The sequence below is a fragment of the Mobula hypostoma genome, chromosome 7 (genome assembly GCF_963921235.1).
Source record: "Mobula hypostoma chromosome 7, sMobHyp1.1, whole genome shotgun sequence".
Taxonomy (NCBI): domain Eukaryota; kingdom Metazoa; phylum Chordata; class Chondrichthyes; order Myliobatiformes; family Myliobatidae; genus Mobula; species Mobula hypostoma.
This window is the reverse complement of record NC_086103.1, coordinates 115,396,104-115,420,190: the sequence shown is the minus strand read 5'-3', so window position 1 is coordinate 115,420,190 and position 24,087 is coordinate 115,396,104. Positions and strand designations below refer to the sequence as shown.

General features: G+C 37.6%; 2 protein-coding genes across 5 annotated transcripts in view; one reads left to right on the top strand and one right to left on the bottom strand.

Annotated features, from left to right (window-relative positions):
- Nucleotides 1-17,141, bottom strand: part of fam76b (family with sequence similarity 76 member B) — a 40,054-nt gene extending 22,913 nt beyond the window's left edge. The window contains exons 1-6 of one of the 2 annotated variants that reach the window (XM_063053829.1): nucleotides 16,855-17,141; nucleotides 9,128-9,192; nucleotides 8,985-9,039; nucleotides 5,878-6,042; nucleotides 4,150-4,313; nucleotides 1,830-1,877 (exon numbers count right to left, since the gene is read on the bottom strand). In XM_063053829.1, the coding sequence (XP_062909899.1) occupies nucleotides 1,830-1,877; nucleotides 4,150-4,313; nucleotides 5,878-6,042; nucleotides 8,985-9,039; nucleotides 9,128-9,192; nucleotides 16,855-16,935 (578 nt within the window). In that variant the 5' untranslated portion in view covers nucleotides 16,936-17,141. The remainder of the gene's footprint in view (nucleotides 1-1,829; nucleotides 1,878-4,149; nucleotides 4,314-5,877; nucleotides 6,043-8,984; nucleotides 9,040-9,127; nucleotides 9,193-16,854) is intronic. The other variant, XM_063053830.1, reaches the window with a different exon arrangement.
- Nucleotides 17,142-17,629: 488 nt separating this feature from the next.
- Nucleotides 17,630-24,087, top strand: part of LOC134349469 (centrosomal protein of 57 kDa-like) — a 30,527-nt gene continuing 24,069 nt past the window's right edge. The window contains exons 1-3 of one of the 3 annotated variants that reach the window (XM_063053828.1): nucleotides 17,644-17,717; nucleotides 20,051-20,106; nucleotides 23,370-23,526. In XM_063053828.1, the coding sequence (XP_062909898.1) occupies nucleotides 23,403-23,526 (124 nt within the window). In that variant the 5' untranslated portion in view covers nucleotides 17,644-17,717; nucleotides 20,051-20,106; nucleotides 23,370-23,402. Of the gene's footprint in view, nucleotides 17,718-20,050; nucleotides 20,176-23,369; nucleotides 23,527-24,087 lie in introns of those variants that run through there. The other 2 variants (XM_063053826.1, XM_063053827.1) reach the window with 2 other exon arrangements.

The following is a 24,087-nucleotide window of genomic DNA, read 5'->3' as shown; positions in this document are numbered from 1 at the left end:
AAAGCATAAAACATTGAAACAAGGACTAACTCAGATATCAACAAATGTAGATATCTTCCTTTATATTTCTGTGGAGATTAGAGAGCAAATTTGGATGTATATTTAATCTTCATGGATTGCATTTAATGTCTTTAAGCCAAATATCTTTGGTCCGGCTATGCCATCTGCTGGAGGCTATTCATCCACTGAACTTAGTTTCACAGCAGTAGCTGGAAAAAAGCACATATAACCTGTTGCAACATGTGCTCAGGCAATGGTTAAGCACATCGACAATGAGTCCTCACAGAATGAAACTAAACTGCAACTAAGGCAGGTACTACTTTAAAAAAGGAAATTGATCAAAAAATCTAAACCTATTAATCTTATACTAAACAGAAGCCTTTTAGTCCAATAGGATATACACCCACTTACAAAACAAAACTGCTTAGCTCCAATGTATTAAAACACACAAATCACAGAGAAATTCCACTCAAACATCTCAATTTCAATCAAGTGAAACGTAACCATAAATAAAGTGGTTGAAATTTTGAATGTGCCCCTTCAATTCCTACATGTATTATTTGAAGTATATTTAAACAGTACATATAAAAATAATTCTATGCAGACTCGTTAAACATCAAACTTAAAATAGTATTCAAATGAATTTGAAGTTCAGTAACAATTATAGCTGATTTAAATTAATAATATTCCACTTAGAAAGCTCAATTTTTGCATTATTAACTTCATCTAATGATACCATATCTTCGCTAACACCAAAGTAATCTACTTTTAACTCCATAGCTTTGTAAATCTTAACCCCACCTCATTTTATCTGCTTTTGAAATTTTAACTGGTCTATTCCAATAATTTCTTGGTTGGTATTCCATCTTCTGTCCATCATAAACTGGAATTTATCCAAAACTGCTAACCATTTCTTAATGCTCACTAAGGAAGTCAAATACATTTTCATCTACTACAAACGTAAATATATCATATTTTCAAACCCCTACTAGATCTGCATCATTCAACCCCTGTAATCTCTACAATGCTTCAAACTCTCTGCACAACTCCACTTTTGTCCCCTTGTATATTGTAAATGTTTCTACTTCTGACAGCTTTGCCTACATACCAACTTTGGAACTCCAACCCCAAATTTCTACCTTACTTTTTTTAAAAAAAACTTTGCTAACAACGACCAAACTCCACTCATCTTAGTCCTACAATACTAAGCAGTGCAAGGAAACGTTAACATAAATGGGTATCTGATCACTGAGGGCTATTCTGTGTTGCACGGCTCCGAGTATCAAATTTTGTTGGTTAATGTTATTATGCAGTATGTTCAGGGTATTTGTATTTTAAGTGTTGCTTTGATCATGGTTAGGAGCAAATTAGCTCCAGTTGGATAAAACAAAGCAACTCCTCAAAGCACTATCCTAACAACCCATCTTTTATTTTGTTTATTATAATGCCATCCATTCTAGAAAGTTTGCACCATTTAATTTTGCCACTTAAACCAATGACGAACAAATAAAGCTAAATTATAAACAGGTCCATGCAGAACACTCACATGATTTCAATCAAGATCCCAACAGCTAAGAGACAAAGACAATTTCATTCCAATTATCTGGCAGTCACACAATGCAGCATTTTTAAAAAGGAGATAAAGCTTTTTTTTAAACTTTACTATGCTACGGAGTATGCTACATGGCTTATTATCAACTGAGCAATGAATAGGTAATGACATAAAACAACTCAAACATTCCAAGGAGGTAGAAATGTACAGTACAAATGTGACTAAAAATATGAAAGTAAGAATATTTCATTTTTAAACAGAACAACTAAATAGTTACCTCATTTTCCATACTCCATGCTGTTGCTCTGGACTTAAGCTGCTGATTCTGAAAGATAAAGGGGCAAGTCTTCGCTATTTTCCAGAAAATTCTTTATTAAAGAAGACAAATGTAGAAATGCCACTGACCAGGTAACATTCCCCCCCTCCCCGCCCGCCAAGAGCTTTCACCACTACCCTCTTTCAACCAGTACCATCACATATCATTCTACCTGTCCCAGTCTCCACCCTATCAAAAACCAAAAAGGGAATACTGGATTGGGTGTTGTGTAATGAAGCAGATTTGATTAGGGAGCTTAAGGTAAAAAGCAGTGATCATAGCATGATAGAATTCACCCTGCAGTCTGAGGAAGAAGCTAAAATTGGATGATTGGTATTACAGTTGAGTAACGATAACTTCAGAGGCATGAGAGAGGAGCTGGTGTAAGTTGATTGGAAGAAAACACTAGCAGGAATGATGGGAGAACGTCAGTATTTGGAGTTTCTGGGAGCAATTCAGAAGGGTCAGGTAGTTATATTGCAAAAAAACAGCATTCTAAAGGGAGCATGAGGCAACTGAGGCTGACAAGTCAAATACTGCACAACAGCAAAAGAGATGGCATACAATACAGAAAAAAGTAGTGTGAAGCTTTTAAAAACCAACAGCAAACACGAGAGAAGATGAAATAAGAAGGCAAGTTACCCAATAATAGAAAAGAGGATGCTTTTTCAGATATACATATAAAAAGTAAAGAGAAGCAATAGTGGATATCATACCACAGGAAAATGACATGGAGAGGCAGTAATGGGAAAGAGAGAAATGGCGAATGAACTGAATAAGCATTTTGCGTCAGTCTTCACTATAGAAGATACAAGCAGCATTCCAGAAATTCAAGACTGTCAGAGGGCAGAATTGAGTGTAGTTGCTATTACTAAGGAGAAGGGGCTTAGGAAGCTGAAAGGTCTGAAGATTGACACAATCCAGATCTCTTTTATAAGTTTGGAGCCAGCTATACTTGCATTGTTAGCACTCAATTTTGCTGCAATCTGGATGCCCATTATGGAGGTCAGGAGGGAAGATAGGGTGTATCTAGGGATACAGTAAGGATTATAAGGGAATTCTCTGCAATGAAAAGAGCTAAGAGAACAAAATAACACTTTTACCAAATCAAATACAACATACATGAATCAAGTAAAATTGGTTTTCAGCCCAATTTATTTTCCTTAAATTTCTTATTGGGTGTATTTTGCTAAAATATTCTACATAACTAATGTAGCAAAATATATCCATTTGTAACATTCTATTAAAAACATACAACATGCAATCTTATAATAAAAATGGATTTTTTGCAATTAAGTCAACATTAACATGGGATGTTAAATATGAATTTGAACATAGAAAGGATTTATATGCACATTGTCTTTAAGATTATTCTTTAAAATGTTATTTTAATTTTTTGGTTAGAACTATATGCCTTTCAAGGTCCTATAATGTAAAGCTTTTAAGATGATTAAGGCCCAACTTAAGTAAAGATTTTCAACATTTTTCACACAACAGGAGAAGTTATATTGCCCATGAGTCTGAGCAATTCCAACATTGTCCATTGCCTGGAAGCAAATGAGTGAAAAAAAAAACAAAACTTCCCTCAACCCATACTTTCCCTCTCAAATCTCTGGTCCTCACTCATTCCCTGGCCCTCACTTGTGAATCATGACAGATCGCTGACAGAGGGCAGTAACTAGTTTTCTTGCAGTAAAATACAACTCAATTTTTGTCAAGTAAAATACTTAAAAATATTGATGCAGTTTAAGCAACTTTGCCCTCCCACCTAAAATGAATACATCAATTAAAGGCATAAATTAATGCTACTAATAAAATGTTAACATTAATTTTCCACAATGTTGACACCTTGTCTCTAACACCAATACAATTATTTGAACTTCATGCAATTTAAGTAGAGGTTCAGATAGGATTTCAAATTTTGCAAAAGCTAAGAAAGTAATGTCTAAAAGGATGATGGGGTAGAAATTGAAATGCAAGTTATAGAAGTTTCATGTGGGAGGGCCCTGAAAGACTCAAAGCTGTATTATTCTATAGTGCAGACAGACATTGTGTGGGAAAACTTAAAGACTAGATGGCAAATGGAGAATACTGAAAGAAAACAAGGACGTTTCTCAAACCACTAATCACATTTAACAATCAGGTTCTAAAACAAAAATCCATTGTATGGTGCACATAAAATGTTATGCTACAAGACAAAATTTCAAGACAATAACTGAAGAGAGGTAATATAATAATGTGGCCATGCAACAGAAGCATTATGATATTTAATGGCACTCACTTGTGACGATTAGTACTGTGGTGATGTTTTGAGAGGTCTTTCTCAGGCAGTGAAGCTGAAGATGATGAGGAGTGCGAACCCAAGTTTTTTCTCTGTTCTTTTGTTTTCTGCAGAACACGCTTATAGGAAAGTGTACAAAGCCAACACAGCAATTTCCCATCAACCTTTATAAAACAAACCGTGGCAAAATGGGGTGAGAAAATGGTTTATCTGATATACACCTTGTCATTTTAGAAAAATGCAATCTCTTGAATGTAAGAGAGTTCGCCATAACTTCAAACGCAAATTGCAAAATTTCCTGCTTTTAAATAAGAATTTTTGCAACCAATTTGTTTCAGCTAGATATGCAAACATATTAGTAATTTTAAAATGTTGTTACCTTTTTTTTTACATTGATACAATACTAATGAAATGTTGCAAATTTTTCAAAAAAATAGTAAAATTTTCAGGAATGAAGGAAAAAAACATGGATTTACAGTTTCCATGCATACACATCAACTAAACAAATCATCTATCATTCATTTCCAAATATTCAACTTTTTAAGTTTCTGAAAAACACCAAGTACTTGATATACTTTTCCTCCAGTTATTTAGCACTGCCTTCAAAAGTCAAGGCTAACCCAAGTGCCAATGGTAATACAGCTAGCAATATGAATTCCAGATTCAGACTAACAATATCATACCAGGGGTTCAAATGTGAATTCAATCTCAGGATTTACTAAATATATGAATTATATTTTAAAATGAAGTACTGAGGTATAACATCTTTCAGGATAAATGAGCTTTTAAACAAACAGCTTTTCAATTTTTCCATTAACATAAACAATGAAACAATTAAGTACAACTGGAACCAACTGTTAGATGGAATAGAAGTGGAAAAATTTGCAGATTATCAGCTGCAAAAGAAGTATTTTCTACCATGACAAATTCAGTTACGATAGTTTTTATCCATGGGATAATATTTACTCCATCCAATAGTTACGACAACAAATGTGAGACAGCATTAAGCCATTCAGGCTTACTGAATATGTCGTGCACACGCATTAGTGCTGTCACATACATATTGATGGAATGCTCAATTGAAGATACAGTATTTCAGTTATAACAAATAATATGTAATACTTCAGTCTTAATTTTCTATCAATCCACTTATTCTAAAATGGTGTAATGTTTTCATTTAAACACAGGAATAGTAGGTAAGTTATAATAAAATATTTTTACTGTATTAAATTCATACAGTTATATCTATGAATAAACAGCAAAATATTGTATCTGGGAAGTAGAGTACCAAAATTGTTGTTTTACAGGGATAGCACCAAGAGTTCTAGACCACTGATCTAAAGACAAATTTCACTTGCCCCAATAGAACTGTGGGCAGACAGATTAAATAAATCTGAAATTTTAAAACAAGTGCTTATCTCAGTAACTATCAGACTCTCAGGCTGTTGTAAAAGCCCATCTAGTTCACAAAACTCATTCAGGGAAGAAAATCTTCTGTCTTTTAACCAGTGGCCTATACAAGACTTAAAGCCTCTTCTGTTTAAGGGCAAATAGGATTGGAAATAAATGCGGTCATGGCCAAAGATGTCAACACCCTATGAACTAATGCAAAAATTAATCTTTGCAGTTTAAAACTTATTTTCACATTTACAATTTTAAACAGAAATCTTAAAATTTCTAAATTAGATACTTCAAAGTTAAAATGTACAAAAATTAACTTTTGCTCACTTCCGTTACCTTTCGTCGACTCTCATCTTTTCGATCAAAGGCACACTGTTGTTTGCACTGCTCACAAGTCTGTGGAGGCCCATATTTCTTTTCTGAATTTGTACAACGCTGACACTTGGTGCCAATGAAGGCTGCTATGATGTTACAATATTGACAGGGTTTGGGCTGCAGGCATTAAAAATAAAATTATGGCTTAAACAAAAAACACTGATAATGGAACAAAATCCTGTACTTCTTCAGTACTTTTAAAGATTTTGTATTGGTTATCTGGTAGCCATAGCAAAAGAGATAAAGAAAGCAATCTCCCAAAGTTCTAACATATATATTTCACACTGAAATACTTCTCAGATTCATATTGAGATTCACAAAAAAACAAAGACTTTCTTCCTTATCAGAGAATTAAAAAATATTGTTTTAAATAAGCAGACATTAAATTATTTTGCAAAATAATTGAAAGCAAGGACAGCTAGTGCCTGATTATTTTCCTATAAACAAAAATAGTAAAATAACTGTGGAAATTGCAAACTGAATAGGTATACATTCTAATTTAGAAAAGGTGAAGAAGAGGCATGCAAATGGCACAGGAGTTCAAATCAGCTCCAACTGAGTTAATTAGGCATTAAGTAATTTAAAGCTACATCCCTAATGTGGCAAGACGTAGCATGTGTTATCTGGCATTGAAAGACTATAAATGACTGCACATTACAAATAAGACCAGAAACCATGTTAGGTTTCCTGCTGGAAATTATGCTTTGCAAATGAGTATTATGCCTACAAGTGCCTAAGGCGGCTGGGAGGGAAAAGTAGAAACAGGTTTGCATTAAACAGTGTGCTCAAAGTAGAATAATCTAATAACTGGGAGCCTGGAAGTAATGTCAATATTTGGGGTAAATTATGCATTTTAAAAATCCATAATTAGTAATTTATATTTTTTTGGCATGGCATTTTATAAAATATGATATTTATTGGTGGGGGGGGGGAGAGAGCAAAATCAGCTTTTTCCAGTTTTAAAATTTTGTTCATTTTCTGCTCATGCTATTAGAAAATGCTTTTTCCTTTCATCAGTGGAGAAATTATAACAGGTTGACACTGGAGGGCACACAGAAAAACAGAGGAACAGAGGGAAAAAATGAATTGTTAAAGAAAAAGATTTAAATGTTTGATTTGTCAGTATAAGTGTACACATTGGCCTATAGCCAAATATCCTACTTTGTATTGTACTATTTCTATGATTTTACATTTCCTAGAGAAGAAGTTTGTTTTGGGTGTCACTTTACAGCCCCCTTCAGTTCAGAAGAAGGTGAAAATGGCAAATAAAATTTCATAACATCCAGACCCACAGAACTATGTATTCAACAATAAATCATACAATACTTTGAAAATTGGTCAAATTATTAATTTAAGCACTTGAAACAAAGACCTACAATCCTTTTCTAGAATGGACAAATGAAATTTGAAGTTGTTGACTGTGGGAGCGTCCTGTGCACAAAGTAACTGCACTTTTTTTTACATTATCAAAGGGACGGCATCTCAAGTAATCCTTAGTTGAAAAGTTCTCCGAGTCCTAAAAGATGACACACAATTCTTCTCTCTTCTGACAAATCAGATTTGAAGAGTCCTACAGGACATCAGTGTTATGTGGAATACATAATTCCTTACTTTACAGGAAAAGGGAGTCTGGGTTCCTTTAAACTACATGATTAAGTTAAGTTAATATTTTGTCAAGAAGCTTCATCAATTTGACTTGATACATTATTCAGATTTCTGTTCCAAAGTAAGCATTTTAAGTATTTTATTCCTATTAATAGAACGGTATTACCATACATGAACATGCAGCCTTAATTTACTGGTGAACAAGTGAGAATCCACCTCTTCTAGCTGTTTTCCTGAGCTTTTGGCTTACTGTCATCAGGCATATGAAATAATTCAGGAACATCTAAAAGAGGTCTGACAGCAGTGCAGCAGAAGTTATCATGGACCAAGGAAAACATATTGATTTGTATATTCATCTATATAACATGGTCACCAGGGACGGTCGTTTGATCTTAGAACACAGTGAAGACTGATAGCCTCAGCGTTACTCAAGAGACATAATGCAAAATATGACTATTACCATTGATAATATGCAATAATGTTTGCAAACCAAATTATACACCACTGAATTTCTCTGTCATTAAGACATTATTTTGCTTTCTTACAAGGAAATACTAAATCATATGCAATCAGTAGATAAATACTACACAGACCATTTTGATAGTTGTTATTGTTGCAAGATACAATTAAAGTTTATAATTTAATATTACACCAAAAATACTTAAAATGAAAAAGAAAATATAAACGAATATATCAAAAAGACATAATTATCTCAGGCAACTCAAATATATTTTTCTTTAAATAAAACCAGTGGTAGCAAATGGTTATCTCTGGAAGTTTATAAGTGATGGTGGGTCAGTCACAAACAAACTTAGAAAACAATACATTTATATCATTATCATCATGCTATTTTCTTGCACATGGAAGTGACTTCTAAAATATCCAGCAGAATGGTGAAAATCTGTTCTGTAGATGAAATACCTCCAGGAATTAAATGATCAACAATGATCATTTTCAATAATAGTTTAAAATGAGGTAGAATTTAATTTTTCTTTCATGTGATTTTTTTTCTTCTACTTTTTGATCAGCAGGTGAAAGCAGCCTACCAGTACTTCAGTAAACATCATGCCTATGGAATGGAATTTTATCTACACCCTTTGGCAGGGAAAACTACTTTATGATTGATTACCACAGGTGATTGAATTATAGAACAAGATTAACACGAAAATTCTCACATAACTTGCAGATAGAACACAAGGGAAATGAAAACAGAAAAACAAAACAAAATTAAAAATAAGCAGAAGTAATCAAAGAAAACCTGCTTAACCCATTCAAACTCAAAAACTAGATTTTTGAATATTACAAAATATTACTGAAATTTCTAAATACTTTTTACCATTGATTGTGAAGTACTAATAACTTTATTAGTAACACAATTGACATACTCTGCTTTATTATGATTTTGAAAATTCCAGTAACTGTGTTATCTAATAAAAAGTGCTGCATCAACTTACTGTTCCAAACTGCTTCACATTCTGTGCACATTTCTTGCATATTGTGTTGGTTTTGCTGCATAAAATAAGAAACCCGTAATTCAGCAATATTTACTATTTCAAAGATTATGGAACTAAATAAAAACACATCACCATCACTGTACCTTTCTTGTTGGAATTCAGTTCTGCAATATGTGCACTTGACGACCGGATGTGCTATGCGACACTCCTGTTTAGAGGAGAAATAAGATAGGGTAATATAGCCTATCATTTTTGAAACATTTTTTAACCAAAGCAGCTCATTTAGTTAGAGATACTATAAAATAAAATAACTCTGAAAATTTCAATATTAAAAGAAAAACATTAGATACAACTGCTCATCAGGTTGGATAGGAACTCAAAGTCTACTGTATAATTCCCCCACTGATGAAAGGAAAAAGCATTTTCTAATAGGCTCAGTACTTAACTTGTCACTTATACCTTGTAGCTAGAGTTTGAAAAAATTATGTTTTAAGCAGTAGATCACTTCAAGAATAGAATCCAATGTGATATATAGCATACTCCTGGCAATTCAAAAAGGTATCATTGTACCATATAAATATGAATTATTTAGAAGCAGAAAAAACTAGCAAATTAATTAAAACAAAATTTGAAATATTCGATGTTTAATTAAGTAACCAAATCACAAACTCAGCATATGTAAGTTTGATCTGCACAGCAAGTACATACACTGCAACTCCGATTCTCCAGCATTTTCAATAAAACTTTGGTGGTACCCAGTAAACGATATTGTTAAAACTGGAAATTACTCCAGTTAATATTCTCACACTTGTTTTTTTTTAAGACTTTCTTTCATAACAGTGCAAAAAATATTCAGAAAAACCAGTGTTTTTGGATTTAGGTGTGGGGGAGCAGATGACTGCTAGGAATGTGGGGCCAAATACCCACCCATTGGTATTTCTGAACAACAGGATAGCAGATTTTATACTACAATGAAACGTCAAAAAATTTGCTAGGTACTTTCAGTGAAGAACCATACAAAATAAATCATCAAAGAATACCCTCTCCATTAGAGGCCACTGAATTAGCAGCAAAAATAAGGCAGTCAAGTGATAAAAAGCCATTTTTAAAAAAATAATAAGCAGAAAAAGATATTTGAGAAAGAGGTGTAAAATGGCTATTTAAAGGTGGTGAAGTTTAGTGATTAAGCGTATGGAAAACCTGGTAGTTAAAAGAGGCCATGAATACAAGTTAGTCCAATAAGCTTTTGTAAATCCTAACAGGATTGCATTTGGTTCTGGGCACCGTGTTTTAGAAGAGTATCAAGAACTTGGATAAGGTACCGAGATTCATAATGATCCATGAATAGGATGAAAGAGTATAATCAATTAGAGATTGAAGAAGCAGGGATCATTCTCTTTGCAACAGAAATTACAAGGCAAAAAATGTGTTTCTCTAGCTAGGAAACTCAAACCTAGGAGTACATAGATTTAAAATAAGAGACAAAAGAACTGAAAGGCCAAAATATTTAGCCTCACTGAAATTTATCCAAAATTAAACTACCTAAAAAGATGTTGAAATCAATCTTGTGGAAACTTTTTGAAAACAAACAGGAAATATACTTTTAAAGGACCAGCTTTCAGTTTGTGGGTGACATCCGGGGAATGGGACTGAAATGGACGGCTCTTTTAAAAACAACAGCAAAGAGATGACAAGATGAATGGAAACCAATCTGTACTGTAAATTTCTGAGTCAAATATTTTTCCTGTAGTTTACAAGTATGCCTGTCTGAGCTAAAGATTTTGTACTTTTTAATTACATAAATTTCTCCAGAAAAAGAATATACATCTTCCACAGAAACATTTAATCAACATTTCTGAAAGACAACAGATAAATTTAAATTTTTAAAAACGGCTCAGTCATAGCATTCACACCTTGGATTCAGAAAATGACAAAAACACGTTTAAGGACACAAACTAGGATAATACCTCAATTTTGTACCAAGGGAGTACTGTAAAATAGGACGTGCTTTATATAGTAAAGAAAATATATAAAATCTATTATCTGTTTACACAATATTGATTAGTGGTTGATTTAACTGTTCCTTTAATTGTGACCCCTACTTCCATAATGCCTCCATAACTTGGTATTTACAAACAAAACATTGTGCCATAAGTTGCCAAAATTTATTGAACTTGCCTCTTAAAATGGATTCAGTGTAAATTTCTAATCCTCATTCCATTTGTTGTTTCATTGTGTTTAATCTGATTTCTGATTAATTTGATTAAAATGTAAATTCATCAAATTCATTTTTATAGCACCAGGATACAATTCATTATTTTGATTTCGTAAAGGTAGATACAGCCTTTTCCCCAGATTGTACACATATGCGTTTCCAAATTAGAACTAATTAAGTGTAATGGTAACAAATGTTCCTCACCAACTAATGATTGCCACCAGACCAAAAATTACCGTTGAAGCAAGAAACATCTTCCTGTAAATCTCATTAATTTCAGATTCCACATTTGCAATTGCTCTACATATTTTCTTATTTCCCTTTTTCTCTCTATTTTCAATGCAAAAGACAAAATATATAAATTACAACTAATACATAAATAGTACAAAAAAAACAAAACAGTGTTCATGGACCGTTCAGTAACCTGACAGCAGCGAGGAAAAACTGCTTCTAAATCATTGAGTATGGGTCCTCAGGATCCTGCACATCCTCCAAATTGTTGTTAATAAGAAGAGAGCATATTCTGGATAGTCATAGTCATACTTTATTGATCCCGGGGGAAATCGGTTTTCGTTACAGTTGCACCATAAATAATAAATAGTAATAGAACCATAAATAGTTAAATAGTAATATGTAACTTATGCCAGTAAATTATGAAATAAGTCCAGGACCAGCCTATTGGCTCAGGGTGTCTGACCCTCCAAGGGAAGAGTTGTAAAGTTTGATGGCCACAGGCAGGAATGACTTCCTATGACACTCTGTGCTGCATATCGGAGGAATGAGTCTCTGGCTGAATGTATTCCTGTGCCCACCCAGTACATTATGTAGTGGATGGGAGACATTGACCAAGATGGCATGCAACTTAGACAGCATCCTCTTTTCAGACAGCACCGTCAGAGAGTCCAGTTCCATCCCCACAACATCACTGGCCTTACGAATGAGTTTGTTGATTCTGTTGGTGTCCTTAATGATGGATGCCACTTTTTTGAAGCACCTGCCTCTTGAACATACCCTCAATGGAGGGGAGATTTTTGTCCATTATGGAGCTGCCAAGTCTATAACTCGCTGCAGCTTCTTGTAATCCCATGCATTGGAGCCTCTATACCAGATGGTGATGCAACCAGTCAGAACACTCTCCGCCATACATCTATCCAGATTTGTTAGAATCTCCAATGATATACCAAAATCTCCTCAAACTCCTAACAAAGTAGAGCCACTGGCATGCCTTTTTCATGGTTGCATTAATGTGTTGGGCTCAGGATAGATCCCCTGAGATGTTGACACCCAGGAACTGGAAGGGGCTCACCCTTTCCACTGCAGACCCCTTCAGTGAGGACTGGTGTATGTTTTCCTGACTTCCCCTTTCTGAAGTCCATAATCAGTTCCTTGACCTTGCTGATGCTGAGTACAAGGTTGATGCGCGCAACACCATTCAATCAGTTGATCTATCTTGCTCCAATAAGCCTCCTCATTGCCATCTGAGATTCTACCAGTGACAGTGGTGTCATTGGTGAATTTATAGACATCAAATTATAGAATTTTAGAGACTAAATGCATGTTTGTGAATAGTATGAAAGAAAGTGCAATTTAACTTCAATGAAGCAAGTTGTAAGTTATTTCTGCAACTAGAAAATTTGTGAAGTTAATGTCAGACACTTATACAACACAGAAAATGGTTTCAAATTACTTAATACATCAATTTTTGGTTACATTTGTGATGTTACACCGATAATCAGAAGTATGAAAGTACTAATTTAGAATACATGACTTGATTATTCAATGAATCAAACAAATGTCTACAAAATATTGCTATCTGAAAATTTTAATGAAGATATTAGGCACTCTGGAAAATTGTATTATGTAAATTTTTGGTTCTTCAGGGTTGCTCTTCACATTGTAAACATATACATTCTACCCATTACCTGCCTAAATTATGATACAGTATTTTAAATTAAGTTTTGCTCTGAATTTCCATTTTAATAATGCATTTTAGATGGAATAAATGTGATTACTTCCCACTACAATCTGTACTACCTACAATGTTTGATGACATCTAGATGATATCTATTTCTCTAATAGTCATGCCATAGCTCATTGATCTACTTGCACTGAACTTTCTCTGTAAATGTAACATTTTATTCTGCGATCTGTTATTGTTTTGCCCTGTTCTACCTCCATTCACTGTTGTAATGAACTGATCTGTATGAAGAGTATGAAGTTTTCCACTGTAACTCAGTATTTGTGACAATAATTAACCCATTTAGTGGTGGAGTAAACAGGCATTCCTATGATATTCTAGCTGAGATAATCCCTTGAATCACCAAGGCATCAAAGGCTTAAGTACAAAATTCTGGTAAATCTGGAGTCGATAATGGGCATGGACATAGTGGGCTGAAGGGCTTGCTTTGGTATTGTACGTCTATGACAAAGACAACTCTGGTTGTTTGTTGGCAACTACCTTTAAAAATCTAATAAGCTTTTTTTTTAAAAAGAGTAAGCCAGGCAAATGTAGATATAGTGCAAGTGCACCATTAATAGATTGAAGCTTCTTGATGCCACCAAATCTATGTTACAGGAATCTGAAGCAGAAGAGAAACAGCAGATTCATTCAATAAATTAATTTTAACTTGACAACAACAGATCAGGTAAAATTAACTCTTTATTGCCCTGGACTAGGGAGGAGCAAATCCTATAGAAAGCAGATGGGACTGCTTGCTAGCTCAGGGACCCACAAGCATAAAGCTTGAACAGCTCATGGTCATAGGATAAGGCTGGAGCACAATTAAAAGTATTTGCTCGAATACTATGTACTCCATTGTGAAACATTACAAATCTTCATCAGTGTAATACTTCCAGTCATAATCTTGGGCCTAGATTTACTTTTTAAGAGACATCCATTACAAGGATCTTTAATGAACAAATAAAAATACTCCCTGCCTTTGATTTTTTTCTGTGAAGATAATTTGAAAAGAGTATATAACTTTTTGGGAAGGATATAAAACTTGGAAGTTGATAAAAACAATTAGCATGCCAGGCAGTGACTATGTTAAGAGAAAGTGAGTTAATATTTCAGTATGGACTCCTTTCATCAGCCAAATAACCTTACCAACAGCTTATCACCATAAGCTGACCCTACTCCAAACAATTTGCTTTGTTTTCTCTTCTACCATTTTTAACGAGGGTATGGCCTGAACTATTTCTCTTTCTACAGATGCTGCCTGGCATAATATTTCCGGCTTTTTTTTTTCTATTTTTATTGCAGATTTGCAGCATCTGTATTTTGTTTTTTGCTTTGTAACTTTGTATGGGAATAGGAAGTGAATCTGTAAAGTGGAAAAACTTCCTAAAATCTTGGGACTTGTTCCAGAAGAGTTTGCACAGGTACAATGGCCCAAATAGTCCCACTGTGCTGTAAAACTTTATGAAAGCTATGTCTACTACCATTTTGGATGGGTTTCAAAGCACTTCCAAGTCATACAGAAATAAAAATTAATATAAATATTTACAAAGATTAAATGCTAAATCAGTTTCCCCATAGCTATTCTCCAGAGTTTCAGTTCAAATCACAAACATCAATCCCTGACCAAGGTGAAGAAATTAATATTAGATGAGTATTCTGGGAGTGTTGAAGTTACTTTAAAAGCCAGTCTTTGAACAGATAATGTTGAACAAGTACAGTTGCTTTTGGAACATTTTCTACAGAACAAATAAACAAGTAATTTAATAGGTATGTTATCTATTTGAAAATGTAAAACAGAAACAATTCTATAGGCTAATTCTGCTTCTCCTGACTGTTCTATTATTCAAATATAATCACATACTGCCTTATAGTTTCAGTGACCTGGGTTCAAACCTGACCCATGATGCTGTATATGGATAGTTTGGAAAGACCTTCTGGCTTAACCGTAGGTAGCTGTACAGGGATGTTATTCTGACTGGAAGTCTGTAACCAGTGATGTACTGCAAGGATCAATGCTTGGATCTCTGTTGTTTCTGATATAGATAAAAATCTAGGTGGGCTGATTAGCAAGTTTCCAGATGACATAAAAGTTTATTTGATAGAGTTGTGGATAGTGAGGTTAGTTGTCAAAAGATTCAGAAGGATATGGACTAGTTGGAAATAAAGATAGAGAAATGGCAGATAGTTTCATCTGGGCAAGTGGGAAATGTCGCACACTAAGAGGAAAGTATGTCGTAAATGGCACTACTCTTTAAGAGACACAAGAGACTGCAGATGACGAAATCTGGATCACAATCTGCTGGAGGAACTCAGTGGGTTGAGCAGCATCCATTCATGGAGTAGGGGTGGGGTTTCGCAAAACTTTGGGATGAAATACTGCATCAGGACAGCATCAAAAAAAACTGTGTACTTGAATGAGGTTTTGAAGTGCACCCTCAAAGTGGCAATGCAAGTAGATAAGATGATAAAAAGTCGGGGTACTGAGTCTCATAGCTTGGAGATCACATTGCATTTGTATAAAACCACATTTGGAGTCGTGTAAAAGTTTAGAGAAGGTGTAGATAAGGTTCATTGTGATGTTGCCCAAATTGGACAGCATTAGCTATGAGGTTATACAAACTTGGATTGTATTTGGGTGGCACATCAGAGGCTGAGGGGTGACCTGATGAAAATTTATAAAATTGTAACAGGCGAAGATTGGTAGATAGCCTCAGTACTTTCTGATGCCAAACTTTTGAGGACATAGCTTTAAGATGACAAGGGGAAAGATTCTTTTTTTTAAATTTACAAAACAAGATTTTTTAATAGAGTGGTATGTGCCTGTATGTACTGCAAGGGAAAGTGGTGAACGTGGATACCACAGTAAAGTTTAAGAAGCATTTTGAGAGACACATGACCAGGCCATGATTGGAGAGATAGAGACCATGAGCAGACAGATGTGCAGTTTAAATTAGCATCATAGTTTGCATAGCAACTGAGCGCCAAAGAGCATATTTCTGTGCAGACTGTTCTATCTATGTACGTTCTCATAGTGATCTTGTGGGCTTCCGTCTTAGGTTTCACTTTCATCCCATAAAAAATGCAGATTGGTAGGTTAATTAGCCACTACAAATTGCCTAGGTATAGAATCTGGGAAGCGGTGATGTGTGAGAAAAACAGAGTGAAAAACAATTAAGAAGATGGGATGATCCTGTGAGCTGATCTATAAGACTCACCGGGCTGGAACAGCTTCCTGTGCCATAAGGAGGAAAGAGAAAAAAAAATGAATTGGACCGCTTTCCTGTCCTATCCTTATTTACTTTGTTCAGCCTAAGAGTGCGTGAGTAGCTGTGTGTGTTGAGTGAGAGAGAGAGAGAAAGGAAGTGTGTTGATGTTCGAATACAGTGGTTGAATAAGTGAAGCTGCGTTTAAAATTTTAAAAGCTCAACCAAATCTCCACCCTACTGTTTACAAGTAAACATGCGCTATGGAAAAATAACTGCTGTTTTGAAAGTTTAACTGCGAGCTGTGGTACATAACAGACCGGGTACCTGGGTGGTGCCATACCAGGGAAGCCGCTGACACGGAAGGAACACAGACTTAAGCGGCGACTCCGAAAGCAAAGGCCTTAATCGGATTTCAGCGCCGATTAATTTCGGCCGAAATCACAAAGACAGCGAAGTAACCTCGAGGAAGGGCTGATGATGACTACGAACCTTACACAGCTGCTGGCCCTGAGACAGGTCTTCGAACGGATACCGCTGGTGGCATTTGGTGCAGGCGTAAAGCGCGGCCATTATTTCAAATACCAATCAATAGCCGCAACCACCCGCCGTCAAATTTCAACACCTCAACCGGTTTCTTCACGCATAGGGTAGATGAAAAAAAATCTTCCCTTTAAAAAAAAATCGAAGGGATAATCAACCAAATAAAGAATAATAGAACGAATCTGACCTCCCGGCGTCACACCACACGAACCGGCGACATCAGAACCGGACGTTGGTGAACGCAATATGACCTTTGAGCCAATAGGAAAACTCCATACGGCGAAGTGCCCTGAACGCTCAAACAGCTCCGTCCAGTCATATCACAGCTTCCTACAAGCGCGGCCACCGATGTAAACTGACGGTTGGAAGCCCAGGCGCGCGAAGTGTTGTACGGCTGGTGCGGCGCAACCAAACTTGGGCAGTTTGAAAAGCTCGAGACATAGGTCCGAAAAAAAACGATCGCATTTCTATAAATTCATGTCATACCCGTATTTGTTAGCTCGCACAACAATTTTTCCAACAACAATGTGTTTTAATAAACAAGAATAACAATAGAAAAGGAAACGTTCGGGTTCACCGCGATCGGCTGTCAGTCAGGCGCTCAGCCTACTGAGTAACACCCCAGGCGCGCATCCGCGCGAAGACGTTACCCACTTCGCCCAAGCGCGTTCGCGGCGCGGCGCGCACCCGATCGTGGCGCGGCTTTTCCGGCGCGGCGCGCATGCGCATGCGCGCGGCTGGGTGGGCGACCTGCGGGGTGAAGTTGCCCGTTGAAGCACCCAGACATGGCAGCTGTTGACAGGAACCGGCAGGTGAGTTCTTCCTCCAGTGTAAATGCGGTTGCAACCTGGGCTGGGTGGGTATGTCCTCTTCTGTTGGGTCCCCATGCCGCGGACCCCTACCATTTACCGAGGGGTCCGTGAACCCCAGCGTGGAACCCTTCTGTGCCCGACGACATACACTCTGCCTTCGCAGATGCTGCCTGACCCGCTGGACTCCGCTGACCATTTTACCTTTCCTCAGGAGCTCAGAATTAACAGGAGATTGGAACACCCTACATAGCCAGAACTATATTGCTGTTAATCGGATAATCGTCCTCTTTTTCAGTTGCATTATCCTGTTAAGGTGCTGAGAAACGAGGTATTACCTCATTGGTTCAAAACCAGAATATAAATACTTAATAATGTATGTTGTTTATTCAGAGTGAGAAGCCCACTCCATGCATTGCATATTTGCTTGTATGTCGATAATTCTACATATTTGTACTGTTAACTACTCACGTTACCTTGGCCTGCCCCTGCATTTGTTGATCTGCTACTGAAGCCACTAGTTTTTACTGTTCTTAAATTACCTTTGACAAGTTTTAAACTTGAGAGAATACAGAACGCCAATTGTGTTCTGACACACGCCCCTTCTTAGAAGTATTTTTAATGAAAATCAAACTCTTGTTTCCAAAGTGTAATAGTCATAAAGTGGATTGGTAAATTAGAAGCCAAGACGTAATTTCAAATCCTCCCGTGGCTGTTGTGAAATATGATTAATCTAGAAACTTAAAGTAATGTGAAAATATTTCTGGCTCACTAAAGACCTTGGGATAAATTTTCTACTTAATAATGTATGTTCTTTATTCAGAGTGAGAAGCCCACTCCTTGATATATGAAAGCTCTTAAAACTCATCCGTCTGATGTTTGTGTGTAGTGACATTGCGCAGATCTAGAGATTTCCAAGTAAATCTGCTTCCATGCTTGGTTAATGAGGAAATCTGCAGTGTTTATCCAATCCTTCTCCAGATCTTCTGGTGTAATTGGTCAACTTCTGCAAACCACTAATTTCAAGGACAAATAAGAATAGGCTGGTCTTTCAAGTGATACCCAGATTTCACAAGCAAATTGAGATAAACCACTCAAATTTCGTTTGGTGCCCAGAGTGGCAAGAAGCCTGAAGCAGCTTGGTGGACACGTCATTCTTGCGCTGCAGGACACAGGATTGTGGAAAGCAGTCAGTCTAATATATTCCTTGAAAGCTTACCGTCTGAAGCTATGTCTGACCTGGCAGCAGCACTTGGAGATCTTTGAATGCCCCTGCTCCCATCCTGCACTGGGTATATAGATATTGACTGAAGAAAAGAAAGCAAATTAATGAATAGGCCATTTGCTTTCAATGAACAGTCCATTTAATAGTCCTTCCAGTCAAGATGGCGCTACTGAATGTGTGCAACAGCTTTCTGATAGTCAAAAAGCTGAGAAATCTAACTAAAAATCACTAAAATACATTTTCTGAGGTAAATTGTGTTAAATTATCACTGCAAACATTGAAGGGGTGAGGCAAGTTCGGGGGATGAGCTGAGATGTGTTGCAGAATCTTTGTAGATGGAGTTCTGATGCCTGTACAGCTGGCCTGGGAGCGAGGTTGGATCAGTCTGGGTGCCGAGAGGAGAAGCTGGGGCCTGGGCAGAGGAGATTCGGTGACCTTACAACTGGTCTGGGTCCGGGGTTGGATTGCTCTGGGCACCGAGCTGATTTGAAGAGTTTGAGAGTTTCTTCAGGCTGGGCAGCGAAACCTGGACCCGGAGTGAGTCACTGGACGACGTGGTCTAGGCCAGGAGCCTTTCGCAGTAACAGTGCCTGGGTCCTGGTGGATCGTACGATTTGCTGCTTAGACAATTTAAACACTGGCCCAGATCGGATGCGAGCCGATTTTGCTCCTCTTCACAATCTTCACTCCTCTCTTCAGGGTGCGGAAGCATTTTGCTGTTGGGTTTATTTAACTGCCAGCCAAAATAGACAGTAAAGACAGGGTGTTGGTCAGGACGAGAGACAATTTTACGTGTTCTCTAAGATGGTCATCTCCATGATGCTGAGGCTATGACGACTGCCCCGGCTGCTGTGTTCGTGCTGCTAATATGATGAACTGATAAGCGAGGCTTTGGGCCTACTCCGGGCTGCTCTTGGGTTCGGATCTCGTGCTGCTAATATGATGAACTGATAAGCGAGGCTTTGGGCCTACTCCGGGCTGCTCTAGGGTTCGGATCTGGTTTTGGAATGCTGTGGGTAACCTCTACTGTTTGCATGATTTGTGTTTTTTTTCTATCTCGTGCACATTGAGTGTTGGTCTCTTATTTTTATTTTTGATCCTTTATTTTCAGTTGGGTTCTTTTGGGTTTCATGCTTTGCGGCTACCTGTGAGGAAGCAAATTTCAAGGTTATATAATTTATACATTATTTGGTAACAAATGGACATTGATCCTGTGAACACTACCTCACTTTTTAAGTATGTATTATTTCTGTTTTTGCATGATTTTTAATCTAGTCATTATATGTATACTGTAATTAATTTATTATTTTTTTCTTCTGTATTGTGTATTGCATTGAACTGCTGCTCAGTTAACAAATTTCAGGACACATGCCAGTGATAATAAACCTGATTCTGACAAATGTACTTTAATCTTGAATAAAGGTGCTTGTAAGCAGTGGAATATATGGGCAGCGAAGGAGTATTCAACTTAAATGTGGGGTCAACCCAAGAATCAGAATCAGGTTTATTATCACTAACATGCTGTGAAATTTGTTGTTTTTGTGACTGCAGTACAGTGCAGGTCATAAAAATTACCATTCAAGTTAAAATTTAAAATAAAATGAATTGTGTAAAAGAGGAACAGTGAGGTGGTGGTCATGAACCGTTCAGAAATCTGATAGTGGAGGAGAAGATGCTGTTTGTTAAAGGTTGAGTATGCATCATTAGCCTTCTGTATCTCCTCCCTGATGGTAGTAATAAGAAGTGAGATTAATATACATAGTTCAGGCCCCTTAGCATATACAATGATTTTTAGACCTAATCTTATCCTTGGTGACTTGGAAACATTGGTTGTGAACTTGGTGACAAGAATTTGATATAACCAGATCCTTTGCACCCATTCTTCCTATGCTAATTAATCAATTTTTTTTGCCAATTATCAACACATTGACTTCAAGTCCATACATTTCCTTTATCTCTCTGCAATCTTCTGTTGTAAAGTTCTACAATAACGTGGATGCCTCCAGTTTTGTCTTTTAATTGCGATTATGTCACTATTAAGAAGCATGCTTTCTATTGTCGATGGACCTAATCGCTGGAATTGCCTTCCTGAACCTAGCTTTCCTATTTTTTTAAATACTCCTTAAAACTCTCTGCATCCATGCTTTGGTCATCTGCTCTAATATTTGCTTATATAGTCCAAATGCCAGTTTGGATGAAGCTTTAATATAAATACCTTTAGAACATTTAGCTGTATTTAGCTTTATAAATGTACCAATTTGTAATTTATTGATGTAAGCATTTATTTGCATGCTTTAGTCTTTCGTTATATAAATCATCGCCATAATGTTGGATTAGATGAATTATGAAACTGAAGCAGCCAAGGGATGCAATTTTTTTTGCTGGAATATAAGCTGTACGCATCAGCAAACATGAAGAAATCTGCAGATGCTGGAATTTCAAGCAACATACATAAAAGTTGCTGGTGAACGCAGCAGGCCAGGCAGCATCTCTAGGAAGAGGTACAGTCGACTGCAATAACCGTTTTATTTTCACCACGGATGTCCAGTCCCTACATACTTCCATCCCCATCGGGAAGATCTCAAAGCTCTCCGCTTCTTTTTGGATTCCAGACCTAACCAGTTCCCCTCTACCACCACTCTGCTCCATCTAGTGGAATTAGTTCTTACTCTTAATAATTTCTCCTTTGGTTCCTCCCACTTCCTCCAAACTAAAGGTGTAGCCATGGGCACCCGTATGGGTCCCAGCTATGCCTGCCTTTTTGTTGGCTTTGTGGAACAATCTATGTTCCGTGCCTATTCTGGTATCTGTCCCCCACTTTTCCTTTGCTACATCGACGACTGCATTGGCGCTGCTTCCTGCACGCATGCTGAGCTCTTTGACTTTATTAACTTTGCCTCCAACTTTCACCCTGCCCTCAAGTTTACCTGGTCCATTTCCGACACCTCTCTCCCCTTTCTAGATCTCTCTATCTCTATCTCTGGAGACAGCTTATCTGCTGATGTCTACGATAAGCTTACTGACTCTCACAGCTATCTGGACTATTCCTCTTCTCATCCTGACTCTTGCAAAAATGCCATCCCCTTCTCGCAATTCCTCCGCCTCCGCCGCATCTGCTCTCAGGATGAGGCTTTTCATACCAGGATGAAGGAGATGTCCTCCTTTTTTAAAGAAAGGGGCTTCCCTTCCTCCACCATCAACTCTGCTCTCAAATGCATCTCCCCCATTTCACGCACATCTGCTCTCACTCCATCCTCCCGCCACCCCACTAGGAATAGGGTTCCCCTTGTCCTCACCTACCACCCCACCAGCCTCCGGGTCCAACATATTATTCTCCGTAACTTCCGCCACCTCCAACGGGATCCCACCACTAAGCACATCTTTCCCTCCCCCCTCTCTCTGCTTTCCACAGGGATTGCTCCCTACGCGACTCCCTTGTCCATTCGTCCCCCCCATCCCTCCCCACTGATCTCCCTCCCGGCACTTATCCTTGTAAGCGGAACAAGTGCTACACATGCCCTTACACTTTCTCCCTTACCACCATCCAGGGCCCCAAACAGTCCTTCTAGGTGAGGCAATACTTCACCTGTGAGTCGGCTGGGGTGATATACTGTGTCCGGTGCTCCTGATGTGGCCTTTTATATATTGGCGAGACTCGACGCAGACTGGGAGACCGCTTTGCTGAACACCTACGCTCTGTCCGCCAGAGAAAGCAGGATCTCCCAGTGGCTACACATTTTAATTCCACATCCCATTCCCATTCTGACATGTCTATCCACGGCCTCCTCTACTGTAAAGATGAAGCCACACTCAGGTTGGAAGAACAACACCTTATATTCCGTCTGGGTAGCCTCCAACCTGATGGCATGAACATCGACTTCTCTAACTTCCGCTAATGCCCCACCTCCCCCTCGTACCCCATCTGTTACTTATTTTTATACACACATTCTTTCTCTCACTCTCCTTTTTCTCCCTCTGTCCCTCTGAATATACCCCTTGCCCATCCTCTGGGTGCCCCCCCTCCTGTCCCATGATCCTCTCGTATCCCCTTTTTCCTATCACCTGTCCAGCTCTTGGCTCCATCCCTCCCCCTCCTGTCTTCTCCTATCATTTTGGATCTCCCCCTCCCCCTCCAACTTTCAAATCCCTTACTCACTCTTCCTTCAGTTAGTCCTGACGAAGGGTCTTGGCCTGAAACGTCAACTGCACCTCTTCCTAGAGATGCTGCCTGGCCTGCTGCGTTCACCAGCAACTTTTATGTGTGTTGCTTGAATTTCCAGCATCTGCAGAATTCCTGTTGTTTGCGTTTCCAAATAAAGTTACCAGATATATTGTATATACTAGTGTCCAAGATCTCTTCTACAGTGGCAATTTGTTTCCGAGCTTTGTCTTTTATTATGTTATAATTGCATTTTATTCAATCCCTGCAGCACTCTTTGGATGGAAGTTTTCAAGTGTTACCAATGTCTGACACTTTGTCCATGCCGTCATTTGCTGCATATCCAATGGATAAGCCCTTCCTCAATGTTGACTTCAGTCGATCCCCAGAGAAGCCTGTTATTGCATATCCAGAGAGTAATAGTAGAGGTGAGTAATCAAGAGAGTATGAAAATTAAAGGATTTGTTTGAATTCACTTGCAACCAGTTGTGACTACTTCCACAAGTTATTTGTTGCATCATAATAAATAATTATATAATGTAATTTAGTTGTTTTTCATTGTGTGGTTAGTGCAGGTAACCTGAGTTGTGGATCTGAATATCTTTTTCTGCTTGAATACACAATATAGTAGTAGTATCAAAGTAATGTTATGTCTTTGTCAAAAGCACCATAGTTTCAAATCCACCATTGAACTCAAAATAGTACTCTCTGTGTGGTACAACAGGGATTGTAATAGCCCCACAGCTCTGCTTATAAAAAAGGAACAGATGCAACAAAAGTACAGATTTCACAGTGTTACAGGGTGTTGTATTCCAAGAAAAGTCTGTAGCGTAATTTTCCACAATGCAAATCCGTGTCATTGAAAGGTGCAAATGCTACAGGTGGAGAAGAGGGGGAGTTGCATTTTTGGTTGAGGACAATATCACAGCAGTAGTCTGAGAATAAATTACAGAGGGATCAACCACTGTGGCTACGTGGATGGAGGTGAA